This window comes from Lacerta agilis, chromosome 4, assembly GCF_009819535.1.
Source record: "Lacerta agilis isolate rLacAgi1 chromosome 4, rLacAgi1.pri, whole genome shotgun sequence".
Lineage (NCBI taxonomy): Eukaryota > Metazoa > Chordata > Lepidosauria > Squamata > Lacertidae > Lacerta > Lacerta agilis.
The window spans coordinates 53759978-53783683 of NC_046315.1; the positions used below are offsets into that span (position 1 = coordinate 53759978).

Below are 23706 nucleotides of genomic sequence, written 5' to 3' on the forward strand. Positions count from 1 at the left end.
TAACACAAAGCAGCTGTTGGGGGGCATTGCATAATATAAAAATGAAGCCATTGCTGATTTTCTACTCCTTGCCTCCAGGCAACTTCATGCTTACTGTGGAAAGTCAGCTATGTCCTGCTGGTCCCAGCTGTGTAGACTCAACTGTTAATGGCACAAGAGACCCATTTTCTCCAGTGCCAGTCCTAAACTGAAGTGTAGACTGCCATAATGTAGCTATTTATCTGGGATCAAGTCCCGTCAAACACAAAAGACTTCTGAAATAGATATATACGTTTGTACAGTATGTTAACTATACAGTGAAGTGCCTAGACTTTTAGACTCCTGTACAGCAGGAGACATGCCTAAGCTTATTTGCAAACCTTTCACATTTTGCAACCACCCACACTTACTGTGCAATGGTGTTTGCAGAAAAGAACTTCCATGCATCAGGAAGCAAGACAGAAGCAAGAAAAGCTCACCAGATGTGAATTTAGGGGAGCACAACCAGTTTGGTCACACTGGGTGCAGAGACATGGAGGGGCACATGACTTAGAATGGAAGGCGAGAAGCAGAGGGCACTGAATATTGGAATTGCACCGGGCGCTGCTGAAATTTGAGACCCCAAGGTCCACCACTGAGCTCACTAAAAAGGGAGGGGGAAATGGGAGCTTTTAAGGACTCCAGGGATTCCTACTGTTTGCTGTCCACACAACTCACTTATCAATCATAGCTCTAACTTCACTAATTGGCTGAAAACACTTACAGACAGGAGCAGTCAGGCTGCTTCATTTCACAGAAATTGCTTTGAAAGGTGCTTGAACTTTTTGCTTCATAACTTTTTTTCTAGGAGAGCTAGAGACTCTGCAGCAGCTTCCTGAGGTCACCAGTGAAGACCTTCATAGGTCCCCTGGCACCCTCAGATGGTGGGTTGGTGACCCCTCTTTTAAATGACTTAAGAAACAGTACCAATAAAGATATGGCCTGCTAGCCCCAAATTATGTGGTATTTTCTCTTCCTTTTGGGCAGGGGTCTTGGCTCAATCTGTGTGGTGTACTGGTTAAGAGTGGTAGACTCATAATCTGGGGAACCGGGTTCGCGTCTCCGCTCCTCCACATGCAGCTGCTGGGTGACCTTGGGCTAGTCACACTTCTTTGAAGTCTCTCAGCCCCACTCACCTCACAGAGTGTTTGTTGTGGGGGAGGAAGGGAAAGGAGAATGTGAGCCACTTTGAGACTCCTTCGGGTAGTGATAAAGTGGGATATCAAATCCAAACTACTCCTCCACTTCTTCTTCTTCTTCTTCTTCTTCTTCTTCTTCTTCTTCTTCTCTTACTATTTTGTTGATTTTTTGATAACTTCAGCAACATTACTGCTAAGAGAGAATTACTGTAAAGAGAAGTTTGAAGAACTTCACACTTCCTAAGGAAATCTAAGTTGACGTACACACAGCATACTAATACAGCAGTGATGAATTTGTGGTAAATGACTTGTAGTGGAGCAGGAAGCATGAGGTCACACCATCTGCTAAATGGCCAGCCACAAATGCTATAGTGTTAGGGGTCCAACTGCCTAGTGGGCTGTCACGTCTCATTAGTTTCTCTGAAGAAAAGCATTATCCAGTTATTAAATTTATACAATGAACAGGCTGCTTTTGGGGGGGGGGTTGGAGAAAGTATGGCACACACAGCTTTAGAAAGATCCATAAACCTTACTTTGTAAAGACTTCCTTCTGTTTAACAACACAATGCGGTCTGTCAGATCTAATGCCTAGCTGAAATTTAATCCATGGCTCTGAGAGAACAATGAAGTTAAAGGGGTATATGAGAGTTTCTGGAATCTAAATTCTAGGTAAATTAACAATTTAACTGCACACACACACACCCCAGTTCACGCCATAGTTTCTTACCTGAGTGATGCCTGCTTTTGGACAATGGTTCATATAAATGCCTTGTGCTGTTACGCCAGAGATTTAGTTAAGAGATCAGTGTTTATAATCTCTGTTTAACTTCTTAGGCCACAGTTTTACAATAATAGTTTATCCCTTTGGAAATCGTATTTACTTCCTACACTTTTTGAGGAAACTTTCTCACAAGGCTCACATGCTTTTTACATATTGGGACTCTATGATGTGTCTTGAGATATGATATTTTTTTTTGTATACACACCATTTGATTAGGTTTTTCATTAACTGGTGAAGGCATTTTTGTAGGACAGCATATATTGTGGAGGAAAGAAGGGCATCTCTTGGTGTCTCTTCTAGATCACAAATGGTGCCTTGGTCAGCATAATTCCGTTCTGCTGCTGTTTGTTTTGTTTTTAGCAGTGCAAGGTATTCATTCTGTGCAGGTCTTAGACTTTTGCCCGAAAATTCTACCCCGATAGCACCAGTGTTTATAATCACAGGAAGCATGCAATTCCAATATAGAATTTATGGGTCAACAGATTCTAAATCAGATTAGCCTCAAAATGTTCTGTAGCAGAGAAAGGCTCTAGTTCTTTCTGTGTCTGAATATTTTTAATCCTCCATAAGGGATTATAAGGGGCACAATGCTGGTATTACATAGGTAACTAGTCTCTACTTGGTTGACCTTCATAGGCAACAAGACCTTTCACCCATTTCAAGAAAAGAATAATGCATGCCATTGTGCTTTAGGGTCTCAGTAGCCTGAAAAGCTCGTTAACAAAATCCAGTTCTTTAATTCATTTTGTACTCTTCCCCTTTTCAAGAAAAAAAATTTTTTTAATGCTTTTACGCTTGGGTTAAATACTGTGGGGAAGCAGCAGTATATACATTGCTTAATGTGACTAAACCAGTTGTGCAATCCTGGGAAAATACAGTTACTTAATGTGGTAAGGCCAGTTGTGAAACACAGTGATGCAGGCAAGGGGAACCTGTGACCTTTCAGAGGATGTTGCACTTCAATTCCCATCATCCCTACCAAGCATAGCCAATGGCCCGGGGATGATGGAAGTTGTAGTTTGTCTGTCTCTTTGTAGCTTCCTTTCTCCTGAACTGGGATTCAAGACAGCTTATGACATTTAAAAAACATCAGTATAAAAGACAAGACCATGAAAGCAAACTAGTTAAACACAATAGTTAAAAAAAGAAAAAAGAAAACACAATTAAAACCGGCACTGAGTTACTGATTGCCCTGCTACTAGGTGCCAATGATGTTGCCCAGTGGTCAACATCATTGGCACCTAGTTTTCAGAGGCCTACCGAAAAAGAAGGTCTTAGCCTGCCAGTGGAGAGATAACAAGGAGGGAGCCCGTCAAACCTCTCTTGGGAGGGAATTCCACAATATGGGAGCTGCCAAAGAAAAGGCTGTCTCTTGTATCACCACCAGCTGTGCCTCTGGTGTTGATGGGACTGCAAAAAGATGCTCAGCTGAGGATTATAGCACCTGGACAGATTCGTAAAGGGAGATAAAGATCTTTCAGGTATCCTGTGCCCCAGCCACATATGGCTTTATAGGTGATAATCCATCACTTTGAATTGTGCCCAGAAACAGACCAGTGGCCAGTTGTTTTCACAAGGGACTAACATGTTCCCCACAACTAGCCCCAGTGATTAGTCTGGCTACAGCACTCTGCGCCAGCTGAAACTTCCAAACATTTTTCAAAGGCAGCTGCACAGAGAGCATGTTGCAGTAGTCCAGGGGTCCCCAAACTTACCTGGCCTTGGGCCGGTTCCTCTGGTGCCGATCGTGCGCACTCGCTTTTTCCGGTGTAGTGCGGCACCAGAAATAGCTTGTGCAACTGCACTTCCAGTGCACTTCTGGTGTGGCGTGACACAGGAAATAGCGTGTGCATGTGCGCACAGGCCTCCGCAGACCCGGAAGTGCCCCGGAAATTACGCTTGCGCATGCGCACAAGCTATTTCCGGTGCCGCGCCAACCCGGAGATGGGCAGCCATGCCACTCCACACTGGTAAGAGTGGGTGGCGGTTGTCAGGGGCCGGATAATTGGCTGGCGCAGGCCGCATCTGGCCTACGGGCCTTAGTTTGAGGAAGCCTGCAGTAGTCCAACAGAGATGTAACTATGGCATGCATCACTGTGGCCAAATCTGACATGTCAGTAGTTTAGTAACATCTGAAGCACAGGTTCCCACATACCTGCAGTACTGCTTGGATCTAAATTTCTATTTTTCTTTTTCTGCAGTTAAGTCATTTTCATCAAGCTAGTGAAGTTTCCTGAACAATTGCTATATGTTCTCACCCAGCACACATTATTCTTGTTCGGAGGTGGACATCTCTGACAGGGTTCATTGTAAACCTTCTTTCACACTGGCAGCTTAAACGCAGCTTGCAAGATACACTTAAGGCTGTACCTTGACAAATAATTTATGATGAACGCTTTTCAGTATGCAGTTGGTATTTTTTGAAAGGCATGGATAACAAGTGACATTTTATCTTGCTTTCAACTCCTTTTCATACTGTGAAGATTCCTGAAAATCAGTGAGGCTTGCGTTTTCAACACTGTTCAAGAGCCAAGTACATTGGAAACCTTTTATATGTTTGTCAAAATGTCTGTATAAGCACAAACGATGGGGGTATAGCAGCTGGAGCAGTCTGCTAAAATCAATGCAGACATTACAAGCAAACTCTAGGCCTTTCTTTCAAATCTGGCTTTCAGTGGCTGATGAAGATGAAAATGATTGACTTATTAAATGTCAAACTTGCTTTCTCACATTCACTTCCTGCTGTTCTGTGACCATAGCAGAGTCCTGCTGGATGAAACCAAGGGCCCAGCTAGTTCAGCATCCTGGCCTGGATCTAGACCAGGCATCCCCAAACTCGGCCCTCCAGATGTTTTGGGACTACAACTCCCATCATCCCTAGCTAACCCTACCAGTGGTCAGGGATGATGGGAATTGTAGTCCCAAAACATCTGCAGGGTCGTGTTTGTGGGTGCCTGATCTAGACTCAGCAAAGAAGTGTTTCAGTTTAAAGTGTCGTAAATTTAAACAGGGAAAACAGGTGGGGGAAAACAGGACTCCACGTCGCCATCTGGTGGCACAGATACAACACATATAAATTGCTTTTTCTTTACCAGTCTAGCTGAGTCCCTGTTCTCACAGCAGCAACTCGATGCCATTGAGAAGCCCACAATCATCAGGACAAGAGTGCAACCGCATTCTCCCACTCACATTTTCCAGCAACTGGAACCCAGAGGCAACCTGCCTCTGATCCTGGAAGTTAAGAAATAGCCATTGGTAGTAGTATTCTCACCCATCAATTTGTATAATCCCATTTTAAAAGCCATCTTAGATGGTGGCCATCACTATATCCTGTGAATATCTTAGTTTCACTGTTTTATTTATTTATCATTTCGTAAAATTTATGCACCACTTGATTGTAAAAACAAACAAAACTTGAAGCGGTTTACCAAAAAAAAAAAAAAAGAGTCAAGACAATACATTTTATCAATAAGAAGAATTAGAAACAATGATTTGAGACTTTCAAAAAGTTGAAATAATAAACTAAAAAGAGGTTAAAGCTCGCATCAACTTTCAAAATATCTGGGTAGGCTTGTCTAAATAAAAATGCTTTTAGCAGACACCAAAAGGAGTACGGTGAAGGCACTTGCCTGATGTCAACAGGCAGGGAGTTGCAAAGTGTAGGTGCTGCAACAACCTACCGGTAATTGCTGCCTCTTAAACTACAAAGAAATAGATAAATAAAAACAAGAAAGGTGTAGTGTGCTTGAAATACCATGCTAAGACAACTCTACTAGGGAAAAGATGGTAATAAAATGGTGAAGAGCTTTTATTTACAACAAATAAATGTTTACTGTAAGATTTTTCAAGAACATGGAAAAATGCAGACAAGTTCTCTCAGCAGAGCATAGTTTTATTACATATTGAATTATCAAACCAAGCACTTAAATTGAGGCTACCTGACTAGGTCTAGCTTGTGTAGAGACTAGCGACAGCTTGAGTCTTAAATCAATCTTGGGGTGAAAGTACCTGTACTTCAGATTCTAATCTGCTAGAATGACTAGGAAGATATGGGGGTGAACTTCTAAACATCGCACCACCTTCTTTGGCAGGTTTCAAGACCTTGTTGAAAGGAATTTCAGGAAAGTTCAGCAGTGGAGAACTTGTGGCCATTATGGGCCCTTCTGGAGCTGGAAAGTCAACGCTCATGAACATCCTGGCAGGATACAGGTAAATGAAGGCAACAGTCAATTCCCAAATTATGTTGTTTAGATATAAATAATTTTAAGTGTACAGCTTAACTTTTAATATGTGAGACGATAAACATGTGCTTGTAAACGTAGAATGCACTTATGCCCGTTGGAGAACCAGGATTGGCTGCACCTCCTTTGTCATATTTACTCACTGTCACAAACTTGCATTTGCTGCCATATATAATATATAGAAGAACCCTAGGTCTAATCCTTGTTCTTAAGCAAATCATTTCACCTTGTATTTATAAAACATATATATATATATATATAGCTTAACACATATCAGCAACACTGTTGCTCAAACCTGCTCCTGCAGATTTGGATCCCCTGGTTTAAAGTCTACAAGTGTTTTGATAAGACAAATATTTTCACTCATGGTGCTGCATGATTGAGAGAACTCCAGAGATTTAGAAGTAAATACTATGCCACCTGCTCCGAGGGCTGATTTGCTCATTGCAGTCTTCTGAATGTAGGACTTGTCTACAATCTCATGATTTCCAAAACGGACTTGGAGCTCTCGGTGAGTCAGATGAGTGAGTGAGATCACTTCACACAATGTGTTTACTTGCATCTGCAGAAGCAGAATTGACTTGCATATCTTTTGTAAAAAATGTAAAGTGCACATAGGGATAGGAGACAAATTCAATTCAGTTCACCTTTAAACTGGCCTAATTCACACTTTAAGAACCAAAGCATAGCTATGCTTCAAAATTTACACTTCTCCTAATTTGGGAATGAAATTTTCTAGCCAAGCAACGTTTACAAAAATTGAGAGTGTGCATAAACGTTAACATGATAGTGAGAATACCATAACAATGCATTGTATTAGGGGAAATTGCTTTCAAAAGTAAGTACATTAGTCAAATCTGCATACATACGGCTAAATTTGCACCAAAATGCAGATGAACTTCCATGAGGATTTTTTAAAATGAAAATTGATCATTTTACTACAAATTCATAAAATATGATATGCATAAAAATGGCAAATTTGTGCAGAAATGTGGAGAATGGAATTCAAGACTGAAAAATGGGAAACAGAGAACTGTATTTGACAAGTAAGTCAGTCCCTAAGTGCAAGCCAGCCCTTAGCTTTGTCTGCCCCAAAGGATGTGAAGGCAAGTTTCATGCTCTTTTTCTTTTCTTGACCACTTTCAGAGAGACTGGGATGAAAGGAGAGATCCTCATCAATGGACAACCCCGTGATCTGCGCTCTTTCCGCAAAGTGTCCTGTTACATAATGCAAGATGACATGCTACTTCCACATCTTACTGTCCAAGAAGCCATGATGGTAATTGAACCATATTCAGTCTGAACTTCCCCATGACTGTGGCTTCAGGACTGCTTGATCCTTTATAAAGCTTAACCCTGTGTGCTGTTACCCTGACAAACCTCTTTGCAGGCTTAAGTGCTGCAAAGTGAAGCAGTCTGTAGACTTGACCGCTCTGCTCTTGCCTTGGAGCAGACAATGAGAAGTTTGTTTTATAGCTCAAAGGAAGAAGTCCCATTTTATTCATTATTTACGAAACTTCTAAACTGCTCTTCATCAAAATAATTCCCAGAGCGGTTCCAAAGCATTAAATAAACAATCAATAAAACACGACTGAAACGATAAAACCTTGATCAAAACATTCCAGAGTGGTTAACAAACATTAAATAATTAAACACAGACGATTAAGATTAGAAAACCTAGAAAAAAAAGACATCAATCAACATGTCTAAAAACCCTCATGAACAGTAAAACAATAAAAAGCATGCTTTCATCAAACAAACAAACAACCCTAGGACCAGTGCTTTTTCCCTGCAGGTACGAAGGGGTACGCATTCCCCTAAACAAACTTAGTTGGTCACTAAGGTGCTACTGGAAGGAATTTTTTATTTTATTTTGTTTTGACTATGGCAGACCAACACGGCTACCTACCTGTAACCTAAACTCACAACATGTATTTTTGTATTTTTGTCCATTTACTTTTCCCCGATTTGAGCTATAAAATGGTGGTTTTCTTGAGTCAAAATGAGAGTACCCCTAAACATTTTTTTAGGGGTGGGGACCCACTGCCTAGGACATTGTGCATTGGTAGAATTTAATTAGATTTTCCAAAGGCCTGGGTACCAGAAGCCCAGTAATGGGGTGACTATCCATGCCTACAGGGGACCACTATTGTGACTATAGGTGCAGGCTGATAATCAGAGCAACACTACAAAGAAGGCCTTCTCCTGCCACTACCATCCCCAACAGGGCAATGAGAAGAGCCTCCTTTGCCTTGCCTATGTCACTTCATGGAGAGGATTCAGATGAGAATTTGTGAGGAACAATAACAATAACAATTCATATTTCTTTCATTTACCAAATCTTTAAAGGGCTGGTTCATCCTTTACTCTGCACCCCTACTTTTTTCAAATCTGGGAGTCACTCATTTGCACACAGGAGATAAAGCTGTGGTGTATGAAGCAAAAACACATTAGTATTCTAATGTGTGTAGAAAGTGTGGCTCCATGTACAGAAGAGCCTGGCTTGCCAGTGGCAAGTCTTTGAAATATCCTTTCCAGCCTGCTGAATCTAACTAAGTCTTATCTTCCTGTGATTTCAATTTAATGATAGTCCAAGGTCTTTGGGAACGACCAAAATACACGCTCCTTGCCTCTTCCTTCACTTCCCTTTCAACAAGGCTGCTTGTTCCATAAACAAGCACTGGGCTAGGAGGCAAAGCCAGCCGCCTTTGGCCTAGTGCCAGAGAGGCTGATTTGAGCTGACAAATCTAAAAATGTCCGCTGTCCAGGCTTCTGTGAAATCCACTTGGCAGTTACAGGGTCAACTGCTCTGGGGTGGCCTGGTCAAACCCAAGCTACTCATTTTCCAGCGATTAAATGCATTAATATACTGAGGACTTTTTGGGAAAATATTTATTGAAATGTTATTTAAACATATCTTCTAGGATCTAAAGATTCAGAGTAGTTTTTTAAAAAAAAATTGCAGCTGCCCAAAGGAAAAAATAAATAAAACAAATCTGCTGCTATTGGCCACTGTTTTTGCTTTGTCAGCACCTTCGTGTGTCCTTTGCTATGACAGAGGCAGTATGTCTCTGAATACCCTTTGCTGGGAACCACAGGTGGGAAGAGTGTAGTTGCATTCTGGTCCTGCTTCCCAGAAGGCATCTGCATGGCCACACTGAGAACAGGATGCTAGACTAGATCCAGCAGGCTCTTAAGTCCACGTGTCTTTGTGTGATTACCCATCGTTTATTCAGAAAGCAATTCATTGACTCAAAGAGAGAGAAAGATCAGAACTCTGAATCTTCCTGGTTCTTCGAGAGACCAGGAAATTGCAGGGAGGGAGGGAGACATAAAGAGGGTCTTCCCATTGAATAAAAATATGGACTTCCTCCTTATGTTTAAATACAATGGGTGCCTATTAAGATGTTTACATGAATAAACCTTACCTTTCCATAGCAACTTGAGTCAGGCTGAACCAAGTTATAGTCTGAAGGGATGAGAGGTGTACACAGTGTTTTATCAATTTGTTCTCTTCTCTCATCAAACTGATTTCCAATCTTCCCAAGTGTGCCGTTCATGCAACTCTCTTCTTCCTAAGGTTTGTCTGATCATGAGAAACGATTTAAATACAGAGTCAGGGAGGGAAAGAGGTGGTAAAGGACTCTTGCTGGATTGCACCTCCTCAAGACAGAAGCATTGCTTGTTTGAAAAGCGTTCTAATCGCAAAGGCATCCTGTGTATAGGAGCTTCAATTAGCTAAGAGAAGGCTCCGAATTAAGCCACATCTGCACTATACATTTAAAGCAGTATCATGTCACTTTAAACAGTCATGGCACCCCCCCCCCCAAAGCATCCTGGGAACTGTAGTTAGTCAATCGTGTTGATATTTGATGGAGTCCTCAGAGATGAGCGTCTAACAAGGATTATGTTTGGCCTAATATTTCAGGTATCTGCTCATCTGAAACTTCAGGAAAAAGATGAAGGCAGGAGGGAAATGGTATGTATAAATGTGAAACATACTGAATATTTTTAATGTAATTGTAAAAACTGAGCTAAAAAAATATTCCTCCTTGTTTGTGGGGTATGAAATATGTATGCAGCACTCTTTATATCAGTAACAAAGGCATATAGGATATACTATAGGAATTTTGTGCTTTTTGGGGTGAGGGCCGGTTGAAGACATGCTTATTAAAAAGAAGCCCCAGCTGCTTGCCTACCATTTCTAGAACCAGCAGTTAATTGGTTAAGTTTCACTCAATGTAAGAATAAAAGAGGAAAGAAAAAATATGTACTTACAGGAATGTTCAGGCAATTATAAGGATGCTTCATTTAACAACTGGATATTATGATCTTAGCTAGATTTGCAGCTCAGCTTTTGATCTTGTGTAGACAGCTGTATAAATAGTTGTTTGGGGTATGTGGTTAAAAAGAAATTCGTTTTTGCAGAGAGCGTTGCAAATAGTGAGTTAAAGAGATTGCACTGATGAACGTTCCCTAATTGAGCAGGTCTGAACTCCCCACACATCAGCTAATGGGAGGGGTTCAATCCTGCTTGCTGCAGGGATTGGTTCATGCAGCTGATCCAGACACATCTCTACCTGCCCCACACCTGACAGCAGATATGATATCAGGTGTGCATGTTTTTTGAAAATTGCCCCAGTGGACCAAACGGAGGGGCAGGGGCTCCTGGTTTGGTCTGCAGGCTGGAGGCCCCTCGCCCTGTTGAATGTGGACAACACTTGTGAAGACCCTTTGAAATACGTTGTTGTCACTTATTTCAGGTAAAGGAGATCCTGACAGCTCTGGGTTTGCTGTCCTGTGCCACTACAAGGACTGGAAGTCTTTCAGGGGGGCAGAGAAAGCGTCTCGCTATTGCTTTGGAGCTGGTGAACAACCCGCCAGTTATGTTTTTTGACGAACCTACCAGGTAATTTGTATTCCAACATAAAGATGGTATCATTATCAACATCATTATTTAGTGCATGGCTTGCAGTAAAGCATTGACCTATGTCTCACCCTCTAAGGGTCATGTGGTAAAGTGTGTGGGGCCAAGGCAGAAAACCAGTACTTTTAAAAAAATTAAATACTTGATTGCTAGAATGCATGTACTGTAGTAGATTATTATTCCCTATTATTCTTTCATCTTTTATCCAAAGCCAATCCGTTCCCTTCATTAATCCCCACAACCCATTCTAGTTTTAGTTTATTTAAAACTGATTATCGTTCAATCTAATTATTCCCTCTTTCATCGAAAGGTAGTTCCTTCGCTTCCTTAATCTTCCCACCCTGAACTCTTTCTGTTTTTATTTTATTTCATGTTTTACTTTGATTATATGGTTCCAATTCTACTCCCTCCATCCCACCCCCACCCTAAACCCACCAAAAGGAATTTTATGTGCTCACTAGTACCTTTTAAAGCAGAGGTTGGATGACTATCTGTCATGGATGCTTTAGTTGAGATTCCTGCATTGCAGGGGGTTTCAACCAGATGACCGACCTTACAATTCTATGATTCAATATATGATGCTGACTTAACTAGTTCCGATTCTGCTGATCGCTGACAGTTGGTCCCATTGTTTCTCCTGCTGTTAGGCCTTCAGCAGCAATCTCTGGCTGCCAACGCATCACAGGCAACTTCCAAGCAGTGCTGATAATAGGGCACCCAGACATTGGAGTGCAGAACCAAAAATGTGGTGTCCCAGGGGTTGGGAACCCTGAGTTTATAAAACAGAAGCCCACAGTGGCAGCCAGAAGTGTACTGAGATGTGTAAGGTCCCAGATCCTTTGAAAACTAGAACGTATATTGTTGGCCAACAAGTGCAAGGTATACGAAAAGCTGAAAGTGAGGTGGAAAGAGAAGGATGCTTTAGGGAGCAGAAGTCATTCTAGCATAATGGAGCATGTTAAGAACAATCTTGTAGCTGCCAAACTAAAATGTGAAAAACCAGGAAGAGCCAATGGTGCAGTGCAGCTCATTGGAAATGTCTCCTCCTACCCAAACCCTGTTGGGATTGTGGAGCTTCTGTTCTTTTAATTCTAAGGGGCTATTATGAACATCAGCGAGTGAAAAGACAAGCCTGACAAACTCCTTTTCTTCTTAGCGGCCTGGACAGTGCATCCTGCTTTCAAGTCGTATCCTTGATGAAGGCTTTAGCACAGGGTGGTCGGTCCATTATCTGCACTATACACCAGCCCAGTGCCAAACTCTTTGAGCAATTTGACCAGGTACTTATTTTGATTTCTTTTTTTGCCACACGCATGGATGTATAAAGAGTGCACTCACAGCTGCATCTTATTTCCAAGGCCACAATGCTGTATCTGAGATCTCATTGCACTAATAAACAGATAGAATAGCTTCCCAGTCTCACTTCATAGCCAAGAGTATGTATTTCTCCTCTCTCTCTTTCTTTTCCTTGCTGCATAAGCTTCATGTGAGACTGATGCCGCACATCAAACTCAGTAGTATCTATGCTGACTGGCAGTGGCATTCCAGAGTCATTTGGAGAGGGGGCTTTTCCACCCCTGTCTGGAGAAGTCAGGGATTGAAGCTGAATGGAAATAAGATGCACTACCACAGAACCATGGCTATTCTGTGCTGAGGTGGTTTTAAAGGCAGTTTGATTCCACATATACTCAAGAAACTTTGCTACCTCAGAAGATCCTCTGGGAGACTTCTTGTTTGAAAATGCCTGCATGTCGACACCCCCTTTTTATATGGAAACCTCGTGTGTCACAAAGAAGTCAATGGACTGATAGGTTATTATTGAGGGATGGATCTTGATGGTTCCTGGGGATCTTTTCACACAGAGAACCTAACGTACACCACCCTGGAGGTGATTTTCATGATCATGGCAGCACGTTTTCAGCCATTCCAGTTGGAAAAAATTGCTTCCAAGGAGCCACAGCTGGGATTGGGTGACACTTTAAAGTTCTCTGAGGGCCTCATTAAACATTATCTGCTGATGCATGCAAATAAACCCCAACATAACTGCAACTCCTTTGCAAGGGAGGGGGCAGTTTGCAGCAGAGTCCTGTCAGGGGGATCCATTGTGTCAGGACTGTGCTGCAGAATGACCTACAATGGAGTATTAGTCCGGAGGGGCCCTCTGTGAAAAGCAAGTGAAGAGTGACAATTATAAAATCAATTTGCTCAGTTACTCCTCTTTCTTTGATGGTTTCATGTTCAGCCTGTTTTCCACTATGTGTTTGAAGACAGAGTTTAGTAGATAAAAACTCTTCATGTGTTTTCCAGAAGTGAAGGCCTCAGAGTTGAGACTACTTACTTCTGAGAAATCACATTGCTTCCTGATAAGTATACTAAAATTCCTCGGACGTTGCTGTGTCCTTTGATTTAGACTCTTAGCAAGGAATCTTGCTGCTTTCCCCTCTGATCAGATAGTGGTTTACTGAATAGGTTTACAAGGCAGCCAGTCTCGAGTATTATTTATCATTTGTTCCTTTTTCTTTCTTTCAGCTCTACGTCTTGAGCCAAGGGCAGTGCATTTACCGTGGGAAAGTGTTAAACCTAGTCCCTTACTTGAGAGATTTGGGTTTGAATTGTCCAACGTACCACAATCCAGCAGATTTTGGTGAGCAAATGGATTGATTTCTTGGTTGTGCTTATTTGTTTTTGTTTTGAACAAGCTCTCGAGAGCAAAACGGAAATTTATTTTTAATATATGTCTGTCATAAAATGATAACCTCTTTCTTGTTAAATCACACCCTCTAGTGGTAGGCAAGCATGCTGAACTCAGCACATGAAAAAGTTCTTCAAAATGAAACATTTGGACACAGGAAATGTCATGTCTCGTTTCCGACCACCACTTCCCCAGAACAACTGAAATGATTTTTAAAACCTGAATTTCATGAAGTTCTTCCTTCTATTCAATATAAAAATCCCAGAAGTCCAGTTTTATTTGAATTTTGAAACCCTAGTGGCTGGACTTGCTAATAAACTTGATATTTTAAAAGTTTCAAACTGGCTTGCAAGCTAACCTGTGTATGTGTATCTATCATAGGGTTGCCATATTTCAAAAAGTGAAAATCCAGAGATATATTTTTTTTGGGCAAAGTTGTTGAGGTGGGTTTGGGGGGGCATTTTAAAACTATTTCTGAGGGAAATCAGCAAAAATGACACTACCGACATGGGCGGCCATATGTCCAGATTTTCCTGGACATTTTGCCGATCTTCACCTGCTTGCAACTGCAGTATTCCGGACATATGGCAACCCTACATTTCATTAACATATAAAGTAAAGGTAACCAAATAAATGTCAGGGGGTGTTCAATGATAATTATTTAATTGGTAGACAACCCTATATATTACAATCATACGGGTCTGGTCTTACAGGGTGTTACAATTACTTAAGTCCTGTGATTAAGCCCATAACATGTTTCAAAGCTGTTACAATCACTATCCTGTCTGCTGCAACCTGTTGCACCCTGGATGTTTTGGATTACAGGATAATGGCAACTGCAGTCCAAAACATTTGGCGGGCACCACATTGGGGAAGGCAGGAACATGCTTTTAGCTACTTCTATAGTACAGATTTCATCTAAAGTGCCAGTATAGTGTGTACTGCATGCCTGAAGAGCAGATGGCCTTCTTCAGGAACTGTCTAATAATCTTAGTTTGCCCCATGATGTTGCACATGGAGTGAACATACCGAGGTGTGTGTGTGGCTTACAGGGTTGCAACCCCTGCCCCTATCGTGCATTCACCATAACTTATGAACAGGCTGCATCGTATTCACATTGTATCTCTGCATGCAACCCGTGACCTGCATTTCTTCAGAAGTAAAATATCACAGGTTTAGATGCTACAAGCATTTCCTTGTCCCAGAAACCTGCTATGACCATGGGATTGTTGAATTTCTTAGATTGCCGTGGCTGGATTTTGTTCCAAAACTTCGTACTCTCTGAAATAGTTTCAGGATACAGTTTCTGCGTCCCAGGTGCAATTGTCTTTCATAGTGCTTTAATAGCAGGGGTGGGGCTCTTCAGATGTTGGACTTCAACTCCCACCAATCAGCAGTGGTCAGGAATGATGGGATTTGTAGTTCCAACAACATCTGAAAGAGCACAGGTTCCCTGTTTCTACTGTACAGCTTCGTTCCCCACTGTGGTACACAGTTTACCATCGTCAGTGGTCCATAGGATAGAAGCCTCATCTAAAATAATCATGAGTTCTGTAGCTTTTGTAATGTAGAGCCCACTTTCTCAAATGCGTGGAGTATTGAGATAGCTACTGCTACCCTCTGAACTTTAGAGCCCACCATTTACACACATGCACAAAAATATCTCTGCACCCATTTCTGAATATACCTGCCAGCTGAGATTGTTTTGTGCACCTGTCATTTTGCCTTTTCCATGACAATATCACATGGAGGTGGATAGAATGATTCTTTTCTGTTCTGTTTAGTGATGGAAGTTGCCTCCGGCGAGTATGGAGACCAGAACAGCCGTCTAGTAAGGGCAGTCCGAGAAGGAATGTGCGATGCCGATTTCAAGAGAAACTCTGGGGGAGAAAGTGAACTTAACCCTTTCCTATGGCACAGACCATCTGAAGAGGTAATTTAGATGAAAATTGTTACTTAAATGGCTGAGGAAAGGGGATCAAGCTAGTTGATACAGCCCTTCAAACACTTTCTTTTGGGGGCAATACTACTGACATAAGCCAGAAATAAGCAGTTCAAGAATGGCAATTCTGCATCATGGTTGGTGCCATTGCACCAAGGTTACACAAACCAGACATTTGAGGAAACATTTGCATGGAAATGAACGTTGTTATTAATGTTTTATACAGCCAAGAGTTCTAAGCAAGCTTGTTAAGCAAATCTCCTAACTTGGGGTTATATCGAATGTTAATTCTACTCAGGGTAGTTCTGTTAAATTCAGTGGGCATGACTAACTGAAGTCCAGTTGTTTCAGTGGGTCCTCTCTGAACAAAACTTAGTTTTATACAACCCTTGAATTTGTTTGAAAACATTCATATTCACATTCTCCTTATTTATTTCTTCCAGTATTCTCAATGCTATGGGATTTTGGGGGGAAGGAGGGAGTCAAAACAAATTTTCAATTTGACCAGCTGATGCTTATCATTCTTGCCTTATAATTGTGCCTTTATTCTTGTAAACTGCTGGGAGGGTTTTTTTTAAAAAAAAGAAAAAGAAAAAAATCTGAGCTGAGTTTTTAAAAAAGTAAAAGCCTGAAATGTAATGTTCATGTGAAGCGCTTCATCCAGAGTTATTTGCAAGTGCTTAACATTCTTCCTCATCTGAGACTGAAGGGAAACTGACATTCCAGGTAGAAAGCACTTGTTCCCGCAACCCTCCATTAAGTTATGGACTTCACATCAACAAGGTGTGGTGTTGGGGGACTGGCTCCGCCACAAGCAAGGAGTTGCCGGGGCTTTTGGAGTATCGCCAGCCCCCGCCTCCGTTGCTTAGCAACTCTTCCTCGTCCAGTGGAGATACCAGCAGTTCTTCCAGTGGGGAGGGGGAGAGAGGTTTGGAGAGTAGGAGTCAGGGCTTTGATGAGATCTCAAAGCCCTTGCATCAACCTGAGGCGGGAAAAGAGGCTCCACTTCCGTCTCCCCACTTGCGGAGGGGGGAAAGGCGGGGGTTTCATGTTCTGCTCCTTTTATGCTGGAGAAGGAACCGGAAGGGGCCATTCCCGGACTCTGCAGAAGGATGAGCTGGACGTTCATGAGCAGCCGCTGAAAACCCTTACATGTGGCAACGGGCACTGGTTTTTCAACAGGGATTAAATGCATTCATGGGCGATAAATCCAACAGTGGTGACAATGGCTGAATGGGTGAACAACCAGCTCTAGTTTGCAACCATATACTGGTTGCTGGGAGACAGCCAAAGAACAAGGGAGAAGTGTTCCCTTTCTACCTTGCTGGTGGGCATCTCAGAAGCATATGCTTGGCTACTGTTGGAAAGAGGATGTTTGACTAGATGGGTCCTTCATTTCATTCAACAGAGTTCTTCTTGCATTCATTGATCCAAAACTAATGACTGTCCTGAGTGGTACATTTAACTACATTTTTGTTTCTCTATTCCTTCAGGATTCTTCATCCACAGAAGGCTGTCACAGCTTCTCAGCCAGCTGCCTTACTCAGTTTTGCATTCTGTTTAAAAGAACATTTCTCACCATAATGAGGGATTCGGTAAGGCTGGTTTCAATGCTTTAAAAAAAACTCCTTTAGGAATGTCCAAACGGGATTGACACATATGAAACGATGATGAGAGTTGCAGTCCCAAACATGCATTAGCTTGGAGGAGGCTGGTATGGAATGTGGATAGGCTGTTATACAGTATACAAATGATAGATCCGTATCTGCCAAATTAAGCTATGTTACAGCACATGTCTTGAGGGACCCAGGTGGCGCTGTGGGTTAAACCACAGAGTCTAGGGCTTGCTGATCAGAAGGTTGGCGGTTCGAATCCCTGCCACGGGGTGAGCTCCCGTTGCTCGGTCCCAGCTCCTGCCCACCTAGCAGTTCGAAAGCACATCAAAGTGCAAGTAGATAAATAGGGACCGCTCCAGCGGGAAGGTAAACGGCATTTCCGTGCGCTGCTCTGGTTCACCAGAAGCGGCTTTGTCATGCTGGCCACATGACCCGGAAGCTGTCTGCGGACAAACGCCAGCTCCCTCGGCCTATAGAGCGAGATGAGCGCCGCAACCCCAGAGTCGGACACGACTGGACCTGGTGGTCAGGGGTCCCTTTACCTTTACAGCACATGTCAACTCAAAACGTTCTTAACACAAGCACATCTTTGCCTTCCTACCAGGTTCTGACGCATCTGCGGATCACATCGCACATTGGCATTGGACTCCTCATAGGATTGCTGTACTTGGGGATCGGAAACGAAGCCAAAAAAGTCCTGAGCAACTCTGGCTTCCTCTTCTTTTCCATGTTGTTTCTCATGTTTGCTGCTCTCATGCCGACAGTCCTTACATGTGAGTCATGACCTGTGCAGGAGTCATTTTTAAAGGATTTCTGTGATGCTGTTGAAATCTGTGAGAATTTTGCCAGTGACTTGGCTTCCACCCTCTTGAATATTTAATTGATTTTAATCAAACAAGGAAATGTAATGGCCATTACAATTATTATTATTATTTTAAGAAAATCCCAAAATGGTCTTTGTTCATTGCCCACAAATTTTTGTGACCCAGAAGTAAACCACCATTCAGCCTTTTGTGATTCTGTATTTTCCGTGTCTACAGCTAGTAACTTGATAGGCCACCTACATGATTTTTAAAATTCATATATGAATATATACATAGGTAGATATAGGATCCTGGTTTTTCTCTAAAAGGAATACATGCTTACAGTGCTGACCAGTGCATGCATGTAAAATCACTCCCCAACTGGTGAAGCAGGAGCAGGTATGGCCAGGGCAGTGGAGATCCATGTGGGCACTTGCAGCCTATGGTCCAAATTAGGCCCATTTGTCACTCACCTCACATCGCGTGAAGTTAGGTGTGGAATTGGTAAGGTGCAGCTGCAAACCTGAGACCTGTTCCTTAAAGTTGACTGAATACAAGGAACACCACCTTGTAAAGCCCAGCTATCACATTTGAATCATAATGTTATAATCTACAATTGCAATCAGTTTATCTGTTTTTGTTTTTTAATTGTTCAACATAGTTCCTCTAGAGATGGGCGTATTTCTTAGAGAACATCTGAATTACTGGTACAGTCTGAAGGCCTACTACTTGGCTAAAACGATGGCTGACGTCCCTTTTCAGGTAGACCTTTCTTTTCACATCTTTCTCTGTAATTTTGTAGAACAGCAACAACAGTAGGAATCCTGAACGCACACTATTATCTTTTCCATATAAATGAATGGGTGCATGTGGAGCAGCTTTGCAGTGGAAACAAACGGGGTGGAGGAAGGGGGTGCAGTGGGGGCAGACCGCCCCGGGTGTCTTCGCTGAGGGGGATGACATTTGGCAGTCACGGGTGAGCAGTGCACTGAATGTCCGCCATCGGCGGCTTGCTCTGCCCCCGTGGGCGGCTCGCTCCACCCCTGGCTGCAGGGGGTGCACCGCTCTGTGCACCCGAGTGGCTATCCTGCACCTGGGAGGGCACCCTCTGTGCCCCACCCCCTTCGGGAGTGCACCCGCCCTGGGCAGCGCGGGCATATGCTCCGCCACCGGGGACAAAACATACCATGACAGTTGGTGGTCTGGCCTACCTTGGAGCAATCTGGGGGTGGGGGCAGTATGCAGGGAGTTTAGACAAACATTCTGCATGCTGCTATGTGATATATTTCCTAAAACAACAACAGTGAATTTCAAAATATGGTTAGCCCTCCTCTGAAAGGTGCTGGTGGACACTGGTTGAAGTTAAGTTGCTAAACCAATATGGCTTACATGATGAGATGAAGAAAAAGTATTATCCGTCTTCCCATGTGTTCCATCACTGGATGTGGGGAGGAAAGATGCCAACCTATGGTGATACATAAAGAGCTGGTGTATCAGGAAGCTCCCATTCCTCCCTCCCCTAAGCAAAAAACAGTGCCGATTATTTATATCAAAAAAGAAAGAAGTTGTATAAAAGATGTCTGTCTCTTTGCAGATTATGTTTCCTGTAGCATATTGTAGCATTGTGTACTGGATGACCGCACAACCCTCCGACGCACTCCGATTCGTCCTGTTTGCAGCACTGGGGACAATGACATCACTCGTGGCTCAGTCACTGGGGCTTCTGATTGGGGCAGCATCCACTTCACTCCAGGTCTTGGCTCTTGCTTTTTTGTGACATTACACCAGCCTTGGCCAAGCTGCTGCTGCCTTCCACGTGTTTTGGACTACAACTCCTATCAGCCCATGCTGGTGGGCGCTGATGAGATCATAGAATTATAGAAGTATAGAGTTGGAAGAGACCACAAGGGTCATCTAGTCCAACCCCCTGCAATGCAGGAATCTTTTGCCCAATGTGGGGCTCAAACCGTTGACCCTGAGATCAAAAGTCACATGCTCTACCAACTGAGCTGAAGATCAGACATACAGTCCAAGAGCTCTGAAGGTCACTGGCTTGGTGAAGGCTGTATTACACACCCCTGTTCCTTTTGGCAATTGTAGCTTCAGTTTACTTGGCATGCTTAAGGATGTTGCATGCCTTCCAACGAATGTCATTGGCACTGAAAAGTCTTCTGTTAGTGATGGGTCTGGCAAAAATGTGACCCTCGTTTTGCTTTAGTTTTTAATCTTGATATCTGCCTGTTTTTTTTTTTAGGTGGCAACATTTGTAGGCCCTGTTACAGCCATCCCCGTTCTTCTCTTCTCAGGATTTTTTGTCAGCTTTGATACCATTCCAGCTTACCTCCAATGGTTGTCCTACATCTCATATGTCAGGTAAGTGTGAAGGGTGCTGATTGGCACTTCAAGTGCAATTCTAATAAAGTTTCACCATTGATTGATGCATCCTCTTGGTTTAGAGAGTTAGCACTTTTTAAAAATGAGAGCATGTGCATAAAATGTATGGGTGCAGTTTGAGCTTAAAGGGACCGTGTTTGCCTAAGTCTGATCAACTTGATAGCAGAGCCAGAGGATCCTGTTTTCAAAGCTTAGTTCAGAGAGCGTTGGCACATACTCCCTGTGTGACCACAGCTAGGCAATACACCTTTCTGCCTTTCTCTACTGAAGGAATGGAAGTTTTAGCCTTATGTCATTATACAGAGTTATGGAAGTGCCCCACTTTACAGATCCTTGCAGGTTTACTTCAATTAATCGCCCTCGCCAGCTTCCCAGCAGGTGACCAGCCTGCAGAAACTGGAATTTATTTAGTTATTTAAAGCATTTGTGCTCCACCCTTCACCTGAAGGTCCCAGGACAGAAATATGCAGACAACAAAGTCTAATGAAGAATCTAAGCCAATACACTAGAAAACAAAACACAACACAACAAGTTATACAATAAAATTGCAAGCTAGTGAAACAGCAAAAAAAGGGAAGACGATTTCATCTCCCAGTGCACCTTCTCCTTTACCAAAGGCTGGGCCATTTCTTTTCCTCTGCTGATAAGCCAAAACAGTGATATGGTGAGGGGTGCCATCTGTTTGATGGTTTCATACAAGGCTACAATCTAGCAAGAATTAGTTTGAGTTCATATATGGGAAACTGCTTCTGGAGTTAGGATTCTTCTTACCTAATCTGGGTATCCAATAATATTTGTTTAGGGATTTTTTTCTTTTCTCAGCTGGCTTGTTTTCTGATGTATGCCCCCCATTTTACGACTCTGTCAATTAGGTTAGTAAGATCTTATGATTTGTCCGGAGTTTCATAGAGAATTTCATGACGGAGCAATGGTTCAGAGCTGCATCCAGATCTAGCATCATGTTCCCACTGTGCAACACATAACAACCACAAGCAGAAACTAAAGCTACTGATACTGTCATTATTGCTTTTATGGCTTAGCTTTGGGACTGTACGTGGATCGTCGTGAATGTAAATATAGTGATTAAAATGGCCAACCCCTTAAGCAATAATTAATTCAATTACTGTTGTTTTAAGGTACTTGATTATTATTTTCTGTATGATAGATTTGATTCCGCTTTGACCTTGCAAACTATTATTGTCTCTAGATACGGATTTGAAGGTGTCATTCTGTCCATCTATGGTTTGGATCGGGAAGATCTCCACTGCGACAAAGATGATACTTGCCATTTTCAAAAATCAGAGGCCATCCTCAAAGAGCTGGATGTAGAAAACGCTAAACTTTATTTAGACTTCATCGTGCTTGGAATTTTCTTCGTCTCCTTACGTCTCATTGCCTACTTTGTCCTCAGATACAAGATTCGAGCAGAAAGGTAGAGAGGAAGCAGATGCAACGAACAACAATCAGTTGTAGACTGTTGTTATTGTCTGATTGTGGCAGACAAGTCTCCAGTGCCGAGTTGCAAGTGGGATTGTGATCTAGCCCATAGAAAACCATGTCCTGGTGGATTAACGGACACATAGTTAACCATGATTGTGAACTGACTGGATTTGGTCATATTTCTTTTATGCTTTCTAGCTTTAACTAGGAAGACAAACTAGAAGGGAATCTTGTTCACATCTGGGAGCCGTTGCTGCTGATCACAGGAATTTTTGCTCATGGAAGCTGTGTTTTCTTGTAAGGTCGCTGTAGTCATGTGGCAGCAAGGTAAAAAAAAAATGGCTGGGGATCTTTCTTCTATGTCCTGCACAAATGTGAGGAATATATTATCTCATCCTGTTGCATCACTGCAAGTTTCCTGAACTATTGCACGCATTTTCCCCACAAGAAATCCCCTGTGAAAACAGACGCCTGCAAATTCTTCAAACCTTTATAAAATGAATGGGTTGTTGTTGTTTTTCTTAAAAGAAAGGATATATAAGTAATTTGATATCTGTTGTCTTCTTTACATACAGAGTTCTGGAGCTTTATTCTCATGAGCTGGTCTCATACTCCCAAATCACAATATTAGAATGAAATGTCAAATTCCATGAACTCTGTAAAAAGAATTCTATAGGGTGCAAAAAGTGCATTTTATCTATAAGCTGACCACAGATGATTCCTTTTAGCATTTTTCTTTCAGGATATTCTTTCAATCCATGTTTCTTATGGTATTTGAAATATTCATTGTCCACATTTAACTACCTCCCGTGGATGCAAAAGCTTGAGTGTTGCTGCACTGGGAATCTGATGCAGTCTAAGCAAAATAGAATCAGATCTAAACATGTGTTTGAATGTTCTAAAATATTTTAATAACACAGATATTGACAGAAGGGAGAATTGCCAATGGTGCGATGTCACGACTCCTTATGGAATAGTAAAACATTTCTTTGGTGCATATGTAGTTCTTCCAGTTTTTGCAAGGCCAGCATGTATAAAAAAGTCATCGGTTCTTTTTTGTGTGAGTTCCAACATACATTTCTTGGAAAACATTTTGATACATACTGCCATCATAACCCAACACAGAGGCTAGGTGGCTCTAACCCAGTAGCAGGCAGCATGGAGACTCCCAGCAGCTGAGTCATTGCTTCTTACAGGAGGGAGAGGGTGAAGGGAGATATGACCGAGAGGTCAGCATGGTGCAAATGCATCAGCAGGAGTGCTGGATTGGCTCATCTGGTGCATTTGCATCATGTCAACCTCCCCACTGCATTGCTGTTCTCCTTCTGGTAAGCAGCAGCTCCTCAGTTGTCAAGAGTTCAAGTGGGCATCACTGCCCCACTATGCCATTCTTTACTGTCCTAATCCCATTGAAATAAAATGGCTTAAGCTTGCTGCATTGCTTGGTTGCTAGATTGCAACCAAGTGTTCTAAACAGAGGCAGCCAACATGGTGCTGTCCAAATTCTGTTAGACTCCATCACCCTTGACCATTGGCTGCAGCTGATGGGAGTTGGGACCCAATAAGTCTGGAGAGCACAACGTTGACTATCCCAGGTCTAAACAATAATTAACCAATTTTTGCCATTCATTAACATTTTGCTTTCCTTTCGGACCAAGTCACCCTCATAAAATGAATGCAGGGTAATTAGAAGGGAGTTGGCTCTGCATTCCT

The 23706-nt window shown here is 42.4% G+C and overlaps 1 protein-coding gene across 1 annotated transcript in view; it reads left to right on the forward strand.

Annotated features, from left to right (window-relative positions):
* The window catches only part of ABCG1 (ATP binding cassette subfamily G member 1), a 40559-nt gene extending 18556 nt beyond the window's left edge, over positions 1-22003 (forward strand). Inside the window, exons 2-14 of the mRNA XM_033147073.1 lie at positions 6030-6147; positions 7326-7458; positions 10108-10158; positions 10943-11088; positions 12263-12386; positions 13636-13750; positions 15583-15731; positions 17234-17335; positions 17961-18129; positions 18821-18921; positions 19754-19912; positions 20414-20532; positions 21761-22003. Coding sequence (XP_033002964.1) covers positions 6030-6147; positions 7326-7458; positions 10108-10158; positions 10943-11088; positions 12263-12386; positions 13636-13750; positions 15583-15731; positions 17234-17335; positions 17961-18129; positions 18821-18921; positions 19754-19912; positions 20414-20532; positions 21761-21989 — 1715 coding nt within the window. The 3' untranslated portion in view covers positions 21990-22003. The remainder of the gene's footprint in view (positions 1-6029; positions 6148-7325; positions 7459-10107; positions 10159-10942; positions 11089-12262; positions 12387-13635; positions 13751-15582; positions 15732-17233; positions 17336-17960; positions 18130-18820; positions 18922-19753; positions 19913-20413; positions 20533-21760) is intronic.
* The last annotated feature ends 1703 nt before the right edge of the window (positions 22004-23706 follow it).